Below are 21,923 nucleotides of genomic sequence, written 5' to 3'. Positions count from 1 at the left end.
TATAGTTAAATCTTTAACTCTCGTTGATCTTATTGAGTCTGATCCTGAAAATATTGCAACAAACTGGTAGCAGAGGATGGTTAATTGACTCAATAAAAAGCTTTAAAATGTCTAAGAAAGATAGGCCCAACACCAGGGCCTACAGCAAAGAAATGGAAACGGAACAAGAAATAATCAACGAATCCACGAATGCAATTTCGAGAGAATCCGAAGAATACACCACTGAAGACGAAGAAATAATTGATGACCAGGAGGAAATCGAAATAGAAAATAACGAACTCAGGTCAGAGATATTAAAACTATTAAAAAGCCAGAAGAATGATGAAAGCCTCATCGCGAACCTCCAAGATATGCTAAAGAACAGCGGAGCAGCGAGAGAGAAAAACATCACCAATGAAAAACCCAAAGATCCAAAAATAGTGAGTAATATGACTGCGGAGAAAATCATTACAAAGAAGAAAAACGATGATCCCGCGCAAAAATTTGAATGGCAGCCATCTTGGTTTCAACCGGCCTCCAAGATGAACGAAGAAGAGCCAATCAGCAAGCTCAATTCAAAATTTCTGGCGCGAAAAATATTATCGGACAACGAAAACGAAAAGGAAGATTCAAACACCTCAGAAGAATCAGAACCAGAAAGCGAGGAAGATCCAACAAAACACCAAATAAAATCAGCGATGAAAACGCTCTTTGCTGCATTTGGGCCAAAACTGAAAATTACTAAAAAGACACCAAAAAAGCGAACGAGCAAGCCAATGCCTCAAGACCTGCCCGCTCCCATCCTGACTACTAGAGCGCTGACGCCGGAACCCAGAGAGCCCTGCCGATACCGCCCTACGCCGCAGACCGAAGCAAGCACCAACGCTTTCAATAGAAGAGGAAGAACAGCCACCGTCGCCAGAACCCCCAAAGTCGAACCAGAGACCGACTCATCTGAAGAAGAGCAGAGCGAGCAAGCCGCAATGAGGAGAACCTTCCACGACGACGCCGAAGAAGAAATGGGCAACGCGCATGCGCGAAACTACGCTGACGATCCGGGAAGACATGAACAGGAGAGAAGATCATGCAGACTCGTAGCGAGCATCCCCATGCCGTTTTGCAATTTTCTGCATTTACGAGACCACGGACTACCTCAGGTTGTAAGTAATGGACCCAATAATGTCGGAAATTTACCCAGTGACTTCCCAAAACTAAGGGTTGATGGCATTAATTTACAAGAATGGTATCAACAGCTCCAGGTTGTCTTTATGAAGGAAAACTTACTGTTTTTTATCACTAGTCCCCCAAAAAGACCTTGGACACTAAAAATAGATTGTTTACACCATAGAGCTTTTTTCTTAATAATATCTAGTGTGTCTCCTGCAATGTATCACAGCATTAAGCCAAATTTGACTGTTTCAGAAATTATTCAATGCATGTTTAATTTGTTTCACAGTGACAGTGTAGCCACCACCACAAGGATATCTAAAGACTTCTTTTCATCTAGGATAAAACCAGGGGTTTCCATAAGTGAACATTTAATATCTTTGAACAAAATAAGAGCTGAACTGCATTTGAGGGGGGAGGTGATTTCAGACCAAACAATGAAAAGTGTCATTATCAACTCACTTGACCCATCATGGGACAATTTTATGTCACATTTAGACACAATCAATCTAGGGTATTTATCCATAGAAAGTCTATCTAACAAATTGATAACAGAAGATAATTCTAGAAGGAATCGTTCTAACAATCACACAGAACATAAACCATATAGGAAAGTAGCTTTCCAAGAAAAATATAGTGGAACATTTAAATGTCATAATTGTGGATCCAGGGAACACAATAGAAGAGATTGCCCAAAATTCTTAAAAGAAAGATATAGATCAGAATACAGAAACAAATACGATTATAGACAGCCTTCCATAGAAAGGCATAGATATAGGAGCCCACCAAATCACAGAGAGAATAGAGGGGGCAGAGACAATTCAAAGGATAGAAAGTCTGGTTCACTGAATGGATTAAATAAACAAGACAACACTAACACACAACAAAGTGAGAACAATAATTGGCTTATTGATTCTGGAGCAACTAATCACACCACTAATAACAAAAGTATATTGTCTTCATTTGCAGAAGATAAATTTGTAATTAAGGTAGCTAACCAAGAAAAGGTTCAAGTATTAGGTAGAGGAAATGTAACCTTGCCTGGTTTAGGAAAAATAGAGGGGGTATTACTAATACCTGAAATACCTCATAACATATTAAGTGCCATAAAACTAAGCAGAGATTCTGACATTAACATTGTCTTTTCAAAAGGAAAGGCAACTTTGGAAAAGAATAAAATAAATGTAGGCACTGTGGTGACTAAAGGAGGACTGCCTTACCTAATAACAAAAGAAAAATGGTTACATAACATTGATTCAAATATGGAAGATTGTATTGAAATAGATGATGAGAATGTTAGCAACAGTGACAATGATGAATGTAAAATATCTCATGATCACACAGATGCACACAACGATAAGAAGCCAAAGATAGGTAAACCAATTCATGATGAGTGTGCTCACATATTGCATAGGAAGTTAGGACATGCCAGTTTTCCTGTAGTGCAAAAAATGACTGAACACGCAGAAGGTGTTAAAATAAAGAATTGTGAAAATTATCTGGAATGCTCAGTATGTAAATCTACAAAACTAAAAACTAGTCCCAGGCCAAGAAAATCTACCAGATCAACTAACAAAATTTTTGATTTAGTACACATGGACTTAGTTGGTCCATTAACTCCATCAATCACTTATAGGAAACGTTACTTCCTGACAATAGTGGACGATTATAGCCGCTATGGATTTGTTTACACATTAAAACACAAAGATGAAACATTTCAAAAATTTAAAGAATTTTACAAACGCATAGAAACACAACACAACATCAAAATAAAACAAATTATGACAGACAGAGGATGCGAATTCATGTCTAAAGAATTCTCACAATGGTTAAAAGACAAAGGAATGTTACATTACACATCTAGTCCATTTTCTCCGTTCCAAAACGGGATTGCAGAGAGAAAAAATTCCACATTACAAACCATGATTAGATGCACATTGGAAGATGCTGGCTTAAGCAAACAATTCTGGTCAGAAGCCCTACATTATTCAAACTACACACAAAATAGAACATGGTCCAGCATTATAAATAAGACACCATATGAAGTGATGTATAATAGAAAACCAAAATTAGCACACATGCATATATTTGGAGTCACAGCAGACGTACACATACCTAAACAATTAAGAAGAAAGGGAGAAAATGTGTCCAGGAGACTCAGATTTATGGGATATGAGACTGGCACTAAAGGATACAGATTCATTGATAGTAACAACAAATTTATAGTTTCCAGAACAGCTGTGTTCCATGAACAAGCTAACTGGTCTAAATTACATCTTAATGAGATATTCCCAAATAAACATGAAGATACAAAATCTCATGAGAAAGGGACTATAGAAAAACAAAATATCAACAAATATAAAAACAAAACCAAAACTTGGACAAATAGCCAACTCAAAATAAAGACAGATACACTAACAAAAAAGGAAGCAAGATATCTGCATGATAACGATAGTAAACCCGAGAAAATCATTAGAAACACCAGAAATCAAATGCCAAATAAATACAAGGATTATGTAATGCACATGAATGGTGAACCAACAACACCCAATACATACGAGGAAGTGTTAAAACTTCCTCACGAAGAAAAAGAAAAATGGGAATTAGCAATGAAGAAAGAAATGGAAAGTTTACAAGGACTAAATGTATTTACACCTGCATCTGCACCCAAAGATAAGACAATTATTGGTACCAGATGGATATATAAAATTAAGAATTTAGAGGGAGGAAATACTCTATACAAAGCTAGATTGGTTGCACAGGGTTATGCACAGAAATATCCAGAGGACTATACTGACACGTATTCCCCCACTGTAAGAACAGAGAGTGTCAAAACAGCTCTAGTGGTAGCTTCAGCACTCAATCTAGATGTATTCCAATATGACATACAGACTGCGTACCTACACGCAAAATTAGATAAAGAAATATACGTGAGAGCACCTCATAGTCCATACACAAACAGAAATGAGACTTGGTTGTTAAACAAGAGTTTATACGGGCTAAAACAATCTGGTAAACGGTGGTATGATTGTTTAGTAAAAGTACTTAAGACCATGGACTTCAACGCTACCACTGCTGATAATTGTTTCTTTGTCAAGAGGGGTGATGATTACATTGAATTTGTATTGATTTATGTGGATGACATCTTATACATAGGAAAACATAAAGAAAGAAGAGAAACTTTTGTAACTAAACTAAATGAACATTTCTCATTGAAATCTTTAGGCAAGGTAAACAAATACCTTGGTGTCCAAATTAATAAGACAAAAAAGGGATTCAAACTTACCCAGAGAGATAAGATCATAGATCTTTTAAATAAATGCAACTTAAACAATGCCAAACCTTGTGATACCCCTATGCAAACTGACTTTCTAAGGAATTCTGATGAATCTTCTCCCGAGTTCAAGGACAATACATTCTATAGATCAATCATAGGTTCACTCCTTTACATATCTAATTGGACTAGACCGGACATCGCTTTACCACTCAATTTATTATCTAGGCATGTCAGCAAACCAACAATGTACCACTGGGAAGCTGTTAAAAGAATTTTAAGATATTTAAAAAGTACACTAGACTTTTGTTTAATGTTAGAACCTAATGATATTAAAGAACCAAAACTTACGTGTTATGCAGATGCAGATTGGGCTGGAGACACCTCATGCAGAAAAAGCACATCCGGTTATGTATTTCTCTTAAATGACTGTCCAGTTTACTGGTACACTGGTAAACAAGAACTAGTGGCTACTTCAACAACAGAAGCGGAATATGTTTGTTTATCCAAGGCCGCAAATAATCTTGTATGGTTTAATGATTTAATTTCAGATGTCTGGAAAAAACCTGCTCTGCCTTTTGTTATGCATGAAGACAATAAAGCAGCCATTGAAATATCTAGATCTGATGCCATTGGACAAAGATCCAGACATATAGATATAAAATTTAAACATGTGAGACAATTATCTCAGGATGGATTTATTAAAGCAGTGCATTGCGACACTTCAGAACAATTAGCTGATATATTAACGAAACCTTTACCTTCTAAACAGCATAAATACTTAACCTCTAAGTTGTATGTTTTGTATTGTCCTGAATCTGAATGTAACTGGTGTTGTATAACGAATCGGCATTTAGAGGGGGATTTGTCAGATATAAATGCCTTATTCTCCAATGTGTAAATAGTGTACAGACAGGGTATCAGGGGTTAACTTATTCTTCACTTCTTAATGTATTCATAATTCACCACTCCCACATATAGCTCCACCCATTGTATATATAAGGAGCTACCTACACCATTTCCCTTGCTTCTATCTGTGAATATTCAGTGAATATAGAATGCCTAATGTAAATAAAAGAATATATAGTTAAATCTTTAACTCTCGTTGATCTTATTGAGTCTGATCCTGAAAATATTGCAACAGAATCATTGCCAGTTGGCTGTGTCATTATACCAACATTATACCCCCCAAAAATCATGGTTTATAAAATATGGTTTACATCCATAACACATTAAGCCGAGAGGCCAAGCAGCCTATTTACAGCTTAGCTGTTAAAGAACCTGGCCAGCAAGATGTTTCCATGGAAACCACGTCCATATTGCTGCCAAGAAACCAACGTGAACCATGTAGTCCCTAGGAGCTGAGCTCAATTTATGAGAGACTTTATCTTTTAATTATATGTGGGGCTGATGTTCTGGATATCAATTCTGTTTTGTTTGTTTGTTTTCTTTCCTCAGGCTCCTCTTTTCGACGTTTTCAAAGCCGGCTTCCCACTGTCTTGTTCCTCATCACCATCTCTGGCATTGAGTGATGTCCACGGCTGCCTTAATCAGTCTGGTTCGGAATAGAGGCCACCAGCTGCAGAGGGCCCTGCTTACATCTTGTACAATTCTCAGCCCCAAGTGTCAAATTTCCACCAACGACTGCAAGGCTTCGCGTTTCGATCTGGATGGGAGCGGCTGCCCCGCTACCTGGGATTCCTTTGGGATTTGGGACAACCGCCTGGACGAGCCCATCTTGCTCCCCCCCAGCATCAAGTATGGGAAGCTGATTCCCAAGGTCAGCCTGTCGAACGTGGGCTGTGCCACCCTTATTGGGAAACGGAAGGAAAACGAGGACCGTTTTGATTACGCCCAGCTGACGGAGGAGGTCCTGTATTTTGCCATTTTCGATGGGCACGGCGGGGTGGCAGCAGCTGATTTCTGCAACAAGTACATGCCAAAATATATTCGGTGAGTCCTGTGTGTGGATTTGTAAGGGAAAGGAGAAAGACATTCAGTGTTCACTTGCTTAGTTACATATATAGGTAGTCCTTGACTTACAACAGTTCATTTAGGGTCGTGATGGCGAACCTATGGCACGTGATTGAGAGGTGGCATACAGAGCCCTCTCTGCTGGCACGCGCGTCATTGCTCCAGGTCAGATCTCTGTGGCGTTTCTTTCGTGAGCTTCTGTTTCCCTGCAAACGATGAAAACAGAAACTCACAAAAGAAAAAGATTTAACAGAAACAGAGTTGGAAGGGACCTTGGAGGTCATCTAGTCCAACCCCCTGCTCACGCAGGAGACCTATACTAGGGATTTGAACCGCCGAACTATCGACCTTTCTGATCAACAAGCTCGGTGTCTTAGCCACTGCGCCACCTAGCCATATCTTACCTCTTGCCGCGCTGCCGGTGTTGGGATGCTCCACCTCCCACTGGCCAGTTGGTCTTCAGGTCTCTGCTGCGCATGCGCGCATGTCTGTACATGTGCGTTTCTGCGCACCTTTCAGTTTGGGCATGTGTGCATGCACAGTTTGGGCACTCGGTGTGGTTCGCCATCACTGATTTAGGGTCTGTTTGAAATTACAACAGCACTGAAAAAAGTGACTTGCGACCATTTTTCACACTTATGACCATTGCAGCATCCTTATGTTATGTGATCAAAATTTGGAGGCTTGCCAACTGACTCATATTTACGGCGGTTGCAGTGTCCCAGGGTCATGTGATCCCCTTTTGTGACCTGACAAGCAAAGTCAGTGGGGAAGCCAGATTCACTTAACAACCATGTTACTAACGATTGCAGTGATTCACTTAACAACTGTGGCCAGAAAGGTCATAAAATGGAGCAAAACTCCAGATGGTTGTTAATTGAGTTTTGCCTCATTTTATGGCCTTTCTGGCCACAGTTGTTAAGTGAATCACTGCAGTTAAGTTACTAACACGGTTTTTAAATAAAATTGGTTTCCCCTTGACTCTTGCTTGTTAGAAGGTCGCAAAAGGTGATCGCGTGACCTGCAACTGTCATAAAGTTGAGTCAGCTGCCAAGCATGTTAATTTTGATCACGTGACCGTGGGAATACTGCAATGTCGTAAGCATGAAAAACGGTCATAAGTCACTTTTTCAGTGCCATTGTAATTTTGAACAGTCACTAAATGAATGATTGTAGGCTGAGAACTACCTGTACTTAGGACAGGTGGAAGCTTTCTAGTAAAGCAATAGAAAAAAAAACCCTGTTCCTCTTCTATTTTAATAGGAGCTATGCGGATATTCTTGCTAGCTCTTGGTTGTTTTGCTTCTCAATAACTTGCTTTTCCTGCATTCTGTTATTCTAATTCTTGCTGGTTTGATTTTCTTGACCGATTACCTGTCCTCCCTCACTTAAGCTCTCTTATTATCTACAGTAGTGGCCAAAATTGTGGAAACATTTTGGGAGAAGTGTATTTTTGAGGTTTGATGGCTAATAACACCACTTTTTTTTTTGAGTTTCAAGATAATCCTATTCCATTGATGGAATGGCCTGGGAATAGCTCAGACCTTAACCCAATTGAAAATCTATGGAGCCGACTAAAGAAACTTGTTAGTCAGAAGCGACCCAGGAATAAAACCCAGTTAATAGAAGCAATCATTCAATCTTGGTTTCACATTATAATAGCTACAGAACTAAAAGACTTGCTTCACTCCAAGGGAAGATGTTGAAGGCCGTAATTCATGCTAAAGGTTACCCAACTAAGTATTAACTGACGTGATAATTTTTGTATATCTCATTTTTTCTACATGTTTCACTTTTCTTCTTTATACTGTAACTGTTATTCTAATAGCAAATCCTTCCTAAAAGTTATTGCATTATGTTCTTGATTAAATTACCTTTCCATTGATACATAATTTTATAGTAAAGGTAAAGGTTCCCCTCGCACATATGTGCTAGTCGTTCCCGACTCTAGGGGGCAGTGCTCATCTCCGTTTCAAAGCCAAAGAGCCAGCGCTGTCCGAAGACGTCTCCGTGGTCATGTGGCCAGCATGACTAAACACCAAAGACGCAAGGAACGCTGTTACCTTCCCACCAAAGGTGGTCCCTATTTTTCTACTTGAATTTTTTACCTGCTTTCGAACTGCTAGGTTGGCAGAAACTGAGACAAGTAATGGGAGCTTACCCTGTTACGCGGCACTAGGGATTCGAACAGCTGAGCTGCCGACCTTTCGATCGACAAGCTCAGCGTCTTATCCACTAAGCCACCGCGTCCCTTGAATTTTATGGTACCACTCAAAAAAAAAAAAGTGTTATTAGCTAGTTTTAGAAAATACACTTTTCCCAAAAGGTTTCCACAATTTTGGCCACTGCTGTATTTTGCTTGGTCAAAAACAGGAGGAGGAGGTTGACAAGTGTTAGTAGGTAGACTTCCCTCTTTAGCCAGTGTTACTCTGCTACATAAGCCATCTTTTAGCTGGGACATTTTTTTATACATTGGACCATTACACTGCATGCATGAGTCACTGGGTCACTCATGATATGAATAGATGTGCCTGGTTACTCCTGCTATCCAAGTTCTCAGCAACTAGAGAGAGGAGGCATTTCTGTGTCTGCTGAAAACAACCGGTAGAAGCTGGATAAGATCCAGTTGCTGCTTCATTATCACCATAGTCGGGCCATGTGACTGGGCTTGTGCCAGAAGATCGAAAACACCGCTTTAATATTAGAGCAGATCATCATGAAGCTCGGAGGCCCCAGGAAGGTTGTACTGCATCACGAGAAGGTGACCTTCAGGAAAGGTTGTTAGTGAGGCATCTTCAAGCTGATTGCAAGGCAGCCATGACAAAGCCTTAATTTTCAAGTCTTCTGATTATTCTTTGTCACCATCCTGACATCTGTTCCTGGTGGTCTCATTATGAAAAGCAAGGTGAATTGAACTCAATCCTGTACTTATTGAGATGGTCCCATAGGTAGAAGAGCCATCAGTTCCTTATGTTGGACAGTTTTAATCCATGTATGCTGTCTTCTAATGCTTGTTTAAGAGCCTCGGTAGCTCAATGGTTAGACCAGGGGTGTCAAACTCAAGGCCCGTGGGCTGGATCCGGTCCATGAGGTGCTTAAATGTGGCCCCTGGGGTTGGCCTGGAAATATCAAAGGACTGGCCTGCGGTGCCTCTGCTGCCAAAATGGGCTGGGGGGGCTGGGTGCAGCCCCTGTGTGGCCCATTTTTGGCCTCCATGGCTTCCTGCAGCACTCTGCCAGCCAAAAACTGGCCTCCTGGGTGCCTCACATTTTTGGCCAGCAGAGTCCTTCTGGAGGCTAGGGAGGCCAAAAACGGGCCACACGGGGGCCTCACAGGGCCTCCACCCAGCCCGTTTTTGGCCAGCAGAGTGGAAAAATTGCATCTTGAGCCTGTGTCAAAATGCCCACCCCCAGCCACCACTTCCCCTGGCCCTCCAAGATCAAACACAATTCTGATGTGGCCCTCAATGAAATCGAGTTTGACACCCCTGGGGTTAGACTGCAGTACTGCAGGCTAACTCACTGCTCACTCCAGGAGTTCAATTCTGACTCAACCTTCCATCCCTCCAAGGTCGGTAAAATGAGGACCCAGATTGTTGGGGGCAATATGTTGATTCTGGAAACCACTTAGAGAGGACTGTAAAGAACTATGAAGCGATATATAAGTCTTAATGCTATTGCTATTATTTTGCTCTCTCGGGAGTGCCAAACGAATTAGTGGTTTAGGGAAATTAATGCTCAAACCTTAATATTGGGAAGTGATTTGTGGGTTCTGTATGATCATTCTTCTTACTATTGCTGGAAGTTGTGTTTGATTTGGAAGTGGCAATGACATACCATAGAAGAATTCACTCTTGTTAAGATGTAGATCTCAGCTAGGATGGTCAATGATTATAATGTCTGAATTTACATACCACAAAAAGCCATATGTTTTAAGCATGGTTTCCTAAATAAGCGATGTAGGGTTGGATTTACACATGCAAAAATATAAATCTTACTTTATAATTCACCATGGTTGGGACCATGCAATATTCTGTACGAAAGTGAAACAAAAATATGAACGATCTTAACAAAACCACTGATAGTGGGCGCTGAACAGCTATAGTTGAATTATTAGTGAAAGCTCTTCTAGTTGCAATCCATGAGGCCTGTTGTGAATATTGCAAGATTTAAGCCACACCACTTGAATAATTGATATGTAATAGTTTATGGATGAGAGCAAATGGTTAGTTCCTTCAGACAAGACTTTAACATGATTACTTTTTATTTTTTAGAGAATTTCTCTCTGAGGAACGCAACATGGAATTAGTATTGATTAAAGCTTTTCTAGAAATAGACAAAGCATACATGAGACACGCCCACTCATCTGCGGATGGTAAGTACGAAATGTTTCTCTGTTTGTTGGTAACACAAAAACTAAATTTACTCCCGTAGCAGCCAAGTGGTACTAAAGCTGCAGGCTAGCTGTCCCAGGGGAAAAATTGCAACTTGAATATCAAGGATTTGCTATATCAAAATCCACAGTAAATCACGAAATCTACAGGAGTCTGTGGACCACAAAAGATTTTGAGAGAGAAAAATAAAATTTCAAAATTAAGTCGGTACATGCTTTAAGACCGTGTTTTCCCAAAGTTGATTCCAAATATTTATTTGGAAATCATCACTGAGAAGTTTTCAGTGTACACTTCCATTAAGTGAGTAATGCAGTTGTTAAACAAATCTGGCTTTTTCCCATTGATTTTGATTGTCCGAAGCTGGCTGAGAAGGTTGCAGATGGTGATCACATGACTTCAGATACTGCAACTGATGTAAGTACATGCCAGTTGCCAAGTGTCCGAAATTTGATCATGTGACCAGGAGGATGCGGGTTGGTTGCAAGTGTGAGGAGCAGTCATTATAACTTTGAACAGTCGCTAAACAAATTGATGTAAATCAAGGATGGTCTATCTGTACAGTATATAGTACTGTGGGTGTAGGAACAGTTTTTGTTTTGTTTCCTGACATACAGTCATGTGAAAAAAAAAACTACGAGTTCTACGGTTTTACATATCAGGACAGGACATTCTTCAAAAGTTTTTCACACATGGCTTCTTCATTTTGGCTTTCTTTTTGTAAAATAAATGAGGACATAGTGTAAAATGTCATGTGTTGTTGTTCATCTGAGGTTGTATGTACCTACTTTTAAGAACTGCTAAAGGACCAGATTGCAGTTCCCAGTTGCAATGTATGGCTGTGAAAGTTGGATCATAAGGAAGGCTGAGCGCCAAAGAATTGAGGCCTTTGAACTATGGTGCTGGAGAAGACTCCTGTGAGTCCTTTGGACTGCTAGGCGATCAAACCGGTCAGTCCTAGAGGAGAGCAACCATGACTGCTCTTTAGAAGGCCAGATCCTGAAAATGAAACTCAAATACTTTGGCCACCTAATGAGAAGGAAGAACTCGCTGGAGAAGAGCCTAATGCTGGGAAAGATTGAGGGCAAAAGAAGAAGGGGATTGCAGAGAATGAGGTGGCTGGATGGAGTCACTGAAGCAGTCGGCGTGAGCTTAAATGGACTCCAGAGGATGGTAGAGGACAGGAAGGCCTGGAGGAATGTTGTCCATGGGGTCGCAATGGGTCAGACACGACTTTGCAACTAACAACAAGGACCAGATGATTTTTTTTTACTATGTCTGATATGTAAAACCATCAAATTCAAAGCTGTATTTTCTTTTCACATGATTGTAACTGCCACTCTAGAAAGCAAACCTATTTAAGGACCTTAAGGTAATTTCATTAAAAAAAAAAAGTTGTGTATCCCACCTCTGAAACAATTCCATCTTCAGATATACGTGTCAGAAGTGATGGACATAATACTAGAAAAACCTTTCGAACTTTGATTGGGCTGGATAACAAAATGGGGGAGGCAGGAAGCGTTAAGATCCCAAGAAGACCAAAAATCTCTATAGAGGAGAGAACTGATCCTTCATTGGTATGTTTGACCTGTTAAGCCTTTGGGAAAGAAAAACTCCTCTCAGCCCACATGTGGATCCTTTACACCAGCCGTCTTCCAATCTGATAGGGTTATACATGCATTATTCTTCAACTCACGTAATTCACAAGAGTATGTTTATTTATTTATTAAATTTATATACCGCCCATCTCGCCATCAAGGCGACTTAGTAAGCCTTCACATTTGTGAATTATGGGAGTGGGTGAACATCAGTTTGGGGAGGCTGACTTACATTATTGCAAGAAGCAAGTTCTTAACAGAAGCTTTATTGCTCCAGCCATTTTTAGTATTCCCTGCTTTATTATGGGTAGTTAAATGCACTGTTTCCAAGAATGATGTTTATGATGATTATTACATTAATCTTAAATGGCGAAAGTATAATAGATGAAAATGTTGGGTTTTTCTAGTTAAAGAAGATGTGAGTCAAAGCCATGGTTTTTAAGTTTTAAAAGAAGGGAGAGAGCTGCAGAAAACTATCTTTAAATTATCATTTGGTATATTTTATTAAAATCAAATTTTCTAATTCTTTTTAATGAGGTTGTAATTAAATTTGAAGTGATTTGTATTTGTAGGACTGTCAGGTTGTCACTTAACTTTTAATTCCATTGGAGTACAGTAATTATTTTGCTCTTTAAAAAGATGCTATATTGTATAAATGGCAGAATCTTTTTATAGTGAAGTTAAGCACAGGCCTGAAGGATTCTACCCAGCTGAAAGTTACAAGACACACAGAAATCGGATATTTGTGTCTGAACACAGTTGTAATTCTTAACACATATTCAATTGCACATTTATGTCTTATTTGGTGATTTCTTATCCCAGTATTCTGAAATCTCAAAGCAAAACCTCTTAAGGTACATAAAAGTGCTCACGTATTAAAAATAAAATGTTTGCTTTTAAAAGTCTTTTGAGTACCTTAACATTTCAAATTATCACTGTTTAGCAGTAGTGAACACTGAAGTCGATTGATGAGATTGCTTGGGGGAAATTAATATGTAGGAAAGAAAATTCAAAATGATAAACATTTCCCCCTCTTTGTTTCCGTAACTGCTTTGAAGAGTGTTTGAATTCAGTGCCTCTTTTGCAGCTCTCTTCCTTCCAGCTGTTGCAGGTTTTCTGAATTGATTTGAAAGCACAATTCCTGGGTGAATTTTTCCTATTTGCCTCTATGTGTACATGTGATTTATGGCAGACACGGTATCCGACCAACAGCTCTAGAATTGGAGACCCGGGACACTATATGCTGGGCTCCAGTGGAAAGAGAGATCTACTTATGGTGGTCCCAGGTGAAGGAGTCCGGCGGGTTCCTAGCCTGGACTGCTGGAAGGTTCCCACATCCACTTTGTCCCATTAGTTGAGATGACATGCTCTAAAAAATGTCCAGTGAGTGCAAAGATACCTATTGAAAGATATTTTTTTTAGATTATAATATATGGATGCTGTTTGGGAAACCACCAATGTCATATTTATGCTTTACAAGTTAAATCAAGCTGTGTAAGTGAGCTTCATAAAAATGCACATGGAGATAAGCACAAGTGATTTTGATTCATGATATGATTCCTTGATTTTGGAACTCTGTTGCTGGTTAGATCTTCTCCTTCCTGCTGTGTTTCTTTTCACACCAGTAGAACTTGTAGCCTGTGAAGACTTCTTTAAGCCTCACCTGAAGTGGACCTAAATTTCCTTGTTATAATCACCATCCTTAACTTGATGCTTTCCATGGGTGTTATTAATATTCTTTAATATGCTATCCATATTAAAGAAGTCTTACAAGTCTCAAAACTTATAAGACAAAGAGATTTCCAGTTAATGAAACTAGAAATTAAGGACATAGGATTGGCATTCATTTCGTAGGTACATATGAAACGCCTATGGAGATTTCTCAGTCATCCAGGTTGTCCCAAAGGTGCTTTTCAAAAGGCAACTGGACTTTCTTAAGTTTTTTTCCCTTGAAAATGTTTCGCTTCTCATCCAAGAAGCTTCTTCAGTTTTCAAAGGAAAAAACCCCCAAGAAAGTCCAGTTGCCTTTTGAAAAGCCACTTTCATACATATGAAGTAGGACAGGGGTGAAATGTTCCCGGTTTGGACTGGCTCGGGCGAGTAGGTAGCGATGGCGGCGGGCAGTTCGGAGAACCGGTAGCAAAAATCCCTGCCCCCGCCCCCCATGCCCAGCTGAGCCGCGTGATCATCAGAGCCTTTTTTTTCTTTTAAATGGCTGTGACGATCCAAGCTCTGACGATCCCAGCTGAGTTGCCTGGTTGACAGGCAACTCAGCTGGGATCGTCAGAGCCTTTTGAAAGCATTTTTTTACATGGTTTTACATGTAAAAAATGGTTTTAAAAGTAAAAAAAAAAAAATTAGCCACGCCCACCCAGTCACATTACACCCCCCCCACCAAGCCACGCCCACAGAACCGGTAGTAACAAATTTTAGATTTCACCCCTGAAGTAGGAAATTTTCCTTTTCCTTTTTTTTTTTTTTTACCCTGTAAGAACTTGTCATTTGAAAACAACCCAGCTGATCTTAAATATTATCTGAAACAAATCCACCCAAATCTGATAAAAGGAGCAGAGCTAGTTTCACCGGAAAAAGCCTTAGCTAACCCTGATAACGACGGGGTGTGATCTGTGGATGTGTTAGCTCCATGAGTAGCTCCTACAGGTCTCTAAAAATAGTATACTTAGACTGACTCAACACATTTTGTACTAACCTATAGTTTACTTTCTGAAGCTTTCACATATTGGCTGGATTCTCATAACGTTACACCAGTGTTTATATTTGCTTAGTATGTTTTGTATACCTGTACAATTTAGCTGTTTTGTAAACTATGGCTTAAGGCTGTTAAACTGTTGTGTGAACACAGCCAATTAATGGCTAATCTAACAATTTTGCGTCATGTGTAAACCTATTGACAGTTGTGCAATTTCTTAACGCTGTTGCACTGGCAACCTCAAAGAGGAGGAAATATTGAATTCATAGTGTTAATCTGAAGAGCAATTGAAGCATCATGATTTAGTGACGTGCATGAATGCAGCCAGAGAATTAACCCTGATCCAAGAATGATTACTTTTTAATTGCCATTGATAGAGTCAGTATGAAGCATTATCCTGGCCCTGAAAAATATGTGTTTTTCATGGCAGAATCATTATATCTGCCATTTTCTTCTCTACTGCTTTAAATGGAAGACCTTCGGATCTCCCACGCAGTCTGAAACATATGAAAAAAATAAGCCCATTAATTTGCTATGTCCAGCAGTTAGACTGACCTTCCTCTAACCCAGTGCCCTTCAGAAATGTTGGACTACTATTCTGGAGTCGTGGGGGTGCAGTGGTTAGAATGCAGTATTGCAGGCTGACTGCCCATTGCCAGGAGTTCGATCCTGACCAGCTCAAGATTGATTCAGCCTGGCATCCTTCCGAGGTGGGTAAAATAAGGACCCAGATTGTTGGGGACAATATGCTGACTCTCTACATAGCTTAGAGAGTGCTGTAAAGCACTGTGAAGCGGTATACATAAGTCTTAAGTGCCATTGCTATTCTGATCATTCCTAGCTAGGCTGTGCTTGCAGGAGTTGGTAGTTCAACATATCTGGGGAGTTACTGATTTATACCTTGGAACAAAAGGATTCTATTGTTGGAAGCAGCATTTCCAAAAGCAAGGAATCGACTGGGGAGATTGTTGGTGGTCTTGAGACTTAGCCTTTAAGCATTGAAGGGGATTGAAAGGAAGAAAGCAACTGTCTTCTCATAGTGTTTTACTCGATTAAAACAGGTATTTTACGGAGAGCACAAAAAGGTTCAAATTGCCTGTCTCAAAGTTCTGTTTTTCCCATTTCTTATCTTAACTCACTTTATTTTAAGCACTCCAAGTAGATTGCCCATAAAGCATATTAATTCTCTGCATTTCACAATAATGAAACATTGAAATCATAAGCATACTTTTTTGCTGATAAGATTTGGTTGGTGGGCTGCCTAATGCATTGCTAAAGATGCGTTCTTAGAGTCAAACATGTGCTGTAAAAATAATCAGGACATTTGACTTTTATTAATACATGGCCTGCATAAAAGGAGTGGAGGAAGAAAACTTACCTCCCTGGAAATTGTCATTCTTACATAAAACTCAAGGACAGTATCCAAGAACTATTTAAAATACCTGTTTTAAATAATAGTAGTAGTAGAGTTCTAGGAATGTATCTCGATTTTCTTTCCCTTTTTGTTTCTTGAGTCTATGGAGTTTGCATAGCACAACAAGGCTTCATGCATATTTTTTTAATCTGTCCAGGATGTATTGAATCTGTTTGGAATATACAGCCCTTTCAAATAACCAGGGACCGAGTATCTTGTTATTTCTCCCCACCCCATTTAAATTCTACATCAGTTTTGTCATTTGAATAGCACTTGGTAACCCATTGGTAAGCAGTAAACAATTCAGCAATTACTATTCTGCCAGAGTGGCTTTCCTTTCACCCAGCTGCCTTCTGGACCAGCTGTAGTTTTTCAAGCAGTTTTCAGAAGCAGTCCCAAGTATAGTATTCTAAAAGGTAAAAGATTCCCCTCGCACATATGTGCTAGTCATTCCTGACTCTAGGGGGCGGTGCTCATCTCCGTTTCAAAGCCAAAGAGCCAGCGCTGTCTGAAGACGTCTCCATGGTCAAGTGGCCGGCATGACTAAACGCCAAAGGCAGGGAATGCTGTTACCTTCCCACCAAAGGTGGTCCCTATTTTTTTACTTGTATTTTTTACGTGCTTTCGAACTGCTAGGTTGGCAGAAGCTGGGACAAGTAACGGGAGCTCACCCCGTTACGCGGCACTAGGGATTCAAACCGCTGAACTGTCGACTTTTTGATCGACAAGCTCAATGTCTTAGCCACTGAGCCACTGCAGTCTAAAAGCATCAATCACTCTTGCCAAGGCTCGGTGTTCCAAAAAGAGCCACAACTAATGGGCTTGATTAAGTTGAGAAAATCTTGGCCATTCCTTCTACTGGTCAAGCGGTAGCCCTGAAGGACCCTCCCTGAATCTCAGACTTGCTTTTCCAGGGAAAGTTTAACCCTATCCAGAGTCAATAAAAGACTAAAAAATGGCTTGGAAGTCTCTGGGGTTCATATGTGCCCTGGAGCAGGGGTCTCCAACCTTGGCAACTCTAAGACTTGTGGACTTCAACTCCCAGAGCTGGCTGAGGAACTCTGGGAATTGAAGCCCACAAGTCTTAAAGTTGCCAAGGTTGGAGACCTCTGCCCTAGAACCCCAGATTGTCTCTTCCTGTCTTGTAAGAATCAAGGATTCTTATATAGGATGTATAGAGAGAGTGGGTGGGGAATTATGCTCTATAACTTAACATTCAACTTACATTGAAGAGCTATGGTGGTGCAGTGGTTAGAATGCAGTATTGCAGGCTAGCTCTGCGCACACACCAGGAGTTCGATCCTGACCGGCTCGAGGTTGATTCAGCCTTCCTTCCATCCTTCTGAGATTGGCAAAAGGAGGATCCAGATTGTTGGGGGGACAATATGCTGACATTTGTAAACCATTCAGAGAGTGCTGTGAAGCACTGTGGAACGGTATATAAGTCTAAATCAGGGGTGAAATCCAGCAAGTTCTGACAGGTTCTGGAGAACCGGTAGCGGAAATTTTGAGTAGTTCGGAGAACCGGCAAATACTGCCTCTGGCTGGCCCCAGAGTGGGGTGGGAATGGAGATTTTGCAGTCTCCTTCCCCTGGAGTGGGGTGGGAATGGAGATTTTGCAGTATCCTTCTGCCATGCCCACCAAGCCACACCATGTCCACCAAGCCACGCCCACAGAACCGGTAGTAAAAAAAATTGGATTTCACCACTGGTCTAAATGCTACTACTGTTGGTACATTTTAGTATCTTGTGGTCTTGTTAGCTAATAACCCCCTCCCTCTTTCATGAAGCCATGTTGTGTTTCTCTTTGCTCCTTCCATCTTTTCATGTCTTCAGAGCTTTAAATATTTTTAAGCGGCGGCTCCTTAGTGGAGTTAGCACAATCCATGCCATTTAAAGCTGAAGGAACTATGCCGTAGGCAAGTTTGGGGCTCAGGTGCTGATTACCTCTCTCTCTGTGACATTTATAGCTACCTTGCTGAATACTGGGACCACAGCAACGGTGGCTCTGCTGCGAGATGGCATTGAGCTGGTGGTAGCCAGCGTGGGCGATAGTCGTGCGCTGTTGTGCCGCAAAGGAAAAGCCGAGAAACTGACCATCGATCACACTCCAGAACGGAAGGACGAGAAGGAAAGGTACCTCTGCAAAATATGTCATTTTAGGCTGAGTTTTTCTCCCCCCAATTTTAAAGAGATGTCTTTTGAAGTTGTAGAAATGGGATGACTTGCCAGAATTCTTCAAGTAAATATTATTGTGTGAATTGTTTGTAGAAACATAACATGCACGATGGTAACTGTTATTTTATATTTTTTCTTTTTAAGAATCAGGAAATGTGGTGGTTTCGTTGCCTGGAACAGTTTGGGGCAACCCCATGTAAATGGCAGACTTGCGATGAGCCGTAGTATTGGAGATTTGGATCTCAAGAAATACGGTGTGATTGCAGAACCTGAAACTAAACGGGTGCAGGTAAGCAGTTGTGTAGTATGCCTTCTCTCGCAGGTCTTATTGAAAGCTTATGTCAGGTTTCAATGCTATCTCAAAATAAATGAGCTTCCAAACTGCCGATCTTTAAGGAAATTTTCTCTTTATTTGAGCACAGCAATCTGATCCTGACTCTTTTCGCGGTCAGTACTGACCTTTGCCCCCCAATCCCTCCCTTTCCGATCCCCAATTCTCTGCTTCTCATTGGCTATCTTCCAAGTCACTTTCCTGATTTTTTCTTCGTCAGGTCACAGGAATGTCTCCCCCCTTCCCATCTCCGAGGAGACCGAATCTTCAAAGGGATTTAGCAGGCAAAAGTTCGGGCTTCTCCTCCCTTTTCTGTCAGTTCTGAGACGCTGACAGCTTATTTGGTACAAACACAGTAGTTGTATGCAACTTGTATGCAACAAGTTGATGCAGGGGTGGGCTTCAAATATTTTAGCAAAGGGTTCTCTGCTGGTTGCTGGGTGGGTGTGACCATGGTGGACGTGGCCTATTCAGCTTCCTGCACCGTGGGGGGGGGCGTGTTTTTGCCCTCCCCAGGCTCCGGAGGCTTTCCTCTAGCCTCTGGGAGGGCGAAAATGGCCTCCCCAGGCTCCGGAGGCTCTCTGGAGACTGGAAACCTCTGGTAGGCCCGTTTTTCACCCTCCCTGAGCCTCCACATGCACCATGCACTTACCTGCATCCAAAACGGGCCACATGAGGACTCCATGGAGGGGAGGGGTGGGCGGGGCCAGCCAGGAGTGGGATTTGGGAGTTTTCTGAACTGCACAGAATCTTAGCTAGAGGTTCTCCCGAACCCCTGCGAATCCCCAGCAGCCCATTCCTGGTTGTGTGGGATGTCTGGTTGTGACATCCTTGTTTTAGGCAGAACTGAGCAAGTTCATGCTCATATCCTGGACTGAGAATTTTATTTATATTTGAACTTCATTGCCTCATTGTATAGTGATAACATCACTCACCTCAAAAGGAGAATAACACAGTGGACAGTCCATCATGCGTATGGTGTCCCTAGTGATGTGTGCATGCAATATGGATCTACGTATAGACCACCCTGCAGAATTCAGAAACTTATCTTTTCTTAAATCAGGAATAGGCAAATATTTTTCATCTGAAAGGTGTTCCTAATAATAAAAATAATAGATCTCCAACAGGTATAGGGTATGAGGTCCATGTTCTGTCCCCAACCACACGCACACACACCAACAGACGTTCAAGAGTTAAAGACCAAACCAGCCGGCAAAATCCTTTTCCTTATGATAACGGAACTTGGCAACAACCTAGTGGCTGCCTGCCAAGAATTTAATATTTACAAAGAGGAGAGAAAACTTCTCCCCACTTCTGATACATCAAAAGAAACAGCTCAATAATTACGGAGTCAATCAAGTCCAGAGATAATCCAGTAAAGTCTATAGCCAAGTGGAGCGCAGGGGGGTCACACACATGCGTGCCCACACCCATAATTCTATGCGCCCCAGTCCCCGCACATGCACGCGTGACACCCCCCCCTGCGTTCCCCCCGCTTTTGGCACGTAATGGTACAGTGGGCCTGGTAGACCCGTTTTTCACTCTTCCCCAGGCTCCAAAGCCTTTCTAGGAGCCTGGGCAGGGCGAAAAGAGCCTCCCCTCCCCCCCCGAGGCACTCCAGAGGCTGAAAATGGCCCTTTTGCTGACTGGTGGGCCCAGAAGTCCTGAAAATCAGTGCGCCGGAGCTGAGCTTGCGTGCCCACCGATATGGCTCCGCGTGAGGTTTGCCATCACAGCTCTAATTCCATGATCCCCAACTCCCGGATCACGACCCAGTGCCAGGCTGCCGCTCACTCAGAACCGGGACGTGGAAGTGGTGGGCGAGCTTGTAAAGCATTTACAAATGCTGCATTTGTAAAAGCTGCTTGCATGCGCGCATGAAACCATCCCACATCTCTTCTCTGCCTCTGGCCAAACTGGGAAAGTTGGAGACCGTTGCTCTAATTTATATATTTTTGCATCCAACCTTATCTGATGTGTGCTATTTTGGAACTGGGAAGTGTGCCAACTAAAATAGGTGTTCCTATTTTTAGTTTAGGAAGAGCCAGTTAGGTCAGTTTGCATAAAAATAGAATCCAAACAAGTTTTTTTTTCATTATTAATCTCCATGTAGCAGTTTCTACTAGAGCAGGGGTGTCCAACTCTCGTCGTCATGTCGTCACGTGATTCGCCCCCCCCTTGCTAAACTGGGCGTGGCCACTGTGTGATGCATTTGGCCCGTGGGTTGTGAGTTTGACAGCCCTGTACTAGAGCATCTTAAGTCTAGATAATTTGTATATTCTTTGTGTTGCTTTAGTTGCATCATACAAGCGACAGCTTCTTGGTCCTGACCACAGATGGCATCAATTTTATGGTAAACAGCCAAGAGATTTGTGATTTTGTTAACCAGTGTCATGATCCAACCGAAGCAGCTCGCATCATCACTGAACAGGTTGGTATTTCTGCCTTGGGAACAGTGGTTACTGGCCAACTTTCAGCTAACGGTACCTGCATTTCTAGGACACCATGGATGATTCCAGTGGAAGAGAATATCAGTAGCTGAAAGAGGAACTGTGATGTTTTTGGTGCTCTCTCAGCTTAGTTGTTTGCTTGCAGACATTTCATTACCCAGCTAGGTAAAATCATCAGGGCACCGGTGATGCTCCCACTGGTGTTGCCTAGTCTAGATAGTCCTTGGCCTAGGACCATAACGGTGCCTGCCCTTTACAGTGGTGATGGTCATAATAAAGCCATGTAAGTGACTCAATTTTATAACCTTTTTTGTGGTGATCGTTTAGTGAATGCAGTGTCGTAGAGTGAATGCCACAGTAGTTAAGCAAGTGTTGCCCTTGTGAAGCAAGAGACACTTTTGCTGAAAATGGGAAGTAAATGCTGGCTTTTGGGAAAACTGTCGCAGTCATGCAACTCT

At 41.4% G+C, this 21,923-nt stretch overlaps 1 protein-coding gene across 5 annotated transcripts in view; it reads left to right on the top strand.

The window, feature by feature from the left end:
* The window catches only part of PPM1K (protein phosphatase, Mg2+/Mn2+ dependent 1K), a 37,617-nt gene that overhangs the window by 9,462 nt on the left and 6,232 nt on the right, over window positions 1-21,923 (top strand). For 4 of the 5 annotated variants that reach the window (XM_034440462.3, XM_034440464.3, XM_034440466.3 and 1 more), the window contains 5 exons: window positions 5,879-6,373; window positions 10,668-10,768; window positions 18,477-18,642; window positions 18,829-18,973; window positions 21,312-21,446. In XM_034440462.3, the coding sequence (XP_034296353.1) occupies window positions 5,952-6,373; window positions 10,668-10,768; window positions 18,477-18,642; window positions 18,829-18,973; window positions 21,312-21,446 (969 nt within the window). In that variant the 5' untranslated portion in view covers window positions 5,879-5,951. Of the gene's footprint in view, window positions 1-5,564; window positions 6,374-10,667; window positions 10,769-18,476; window positions 18,643-18,828; window positions 18,974-21,311; window positions 21,447-21,923 lie in introns of those variants that run through there. The other variant, XM_087875126.1, reaches the window with a different exon arrangement.

Source organism: Pantherophis guttatus, chromosome 8, assembly GCF_059756535.1.
Source record: "Pantherophis guttatus breed Tessera chromosome 8, ASM5975653v1, whole genome shotgun sequence".
NCBI classification, from domain to species: domain Eukaryota; kingdom Metazoa; phylum Chordata; class Lepidosauria; order Squamata; family Colubridae; genus Pantherophis; species Pantherophis guttatus.
This window is presented reverse-complemented; position numbering and strand designations above follow the sequence as displayed.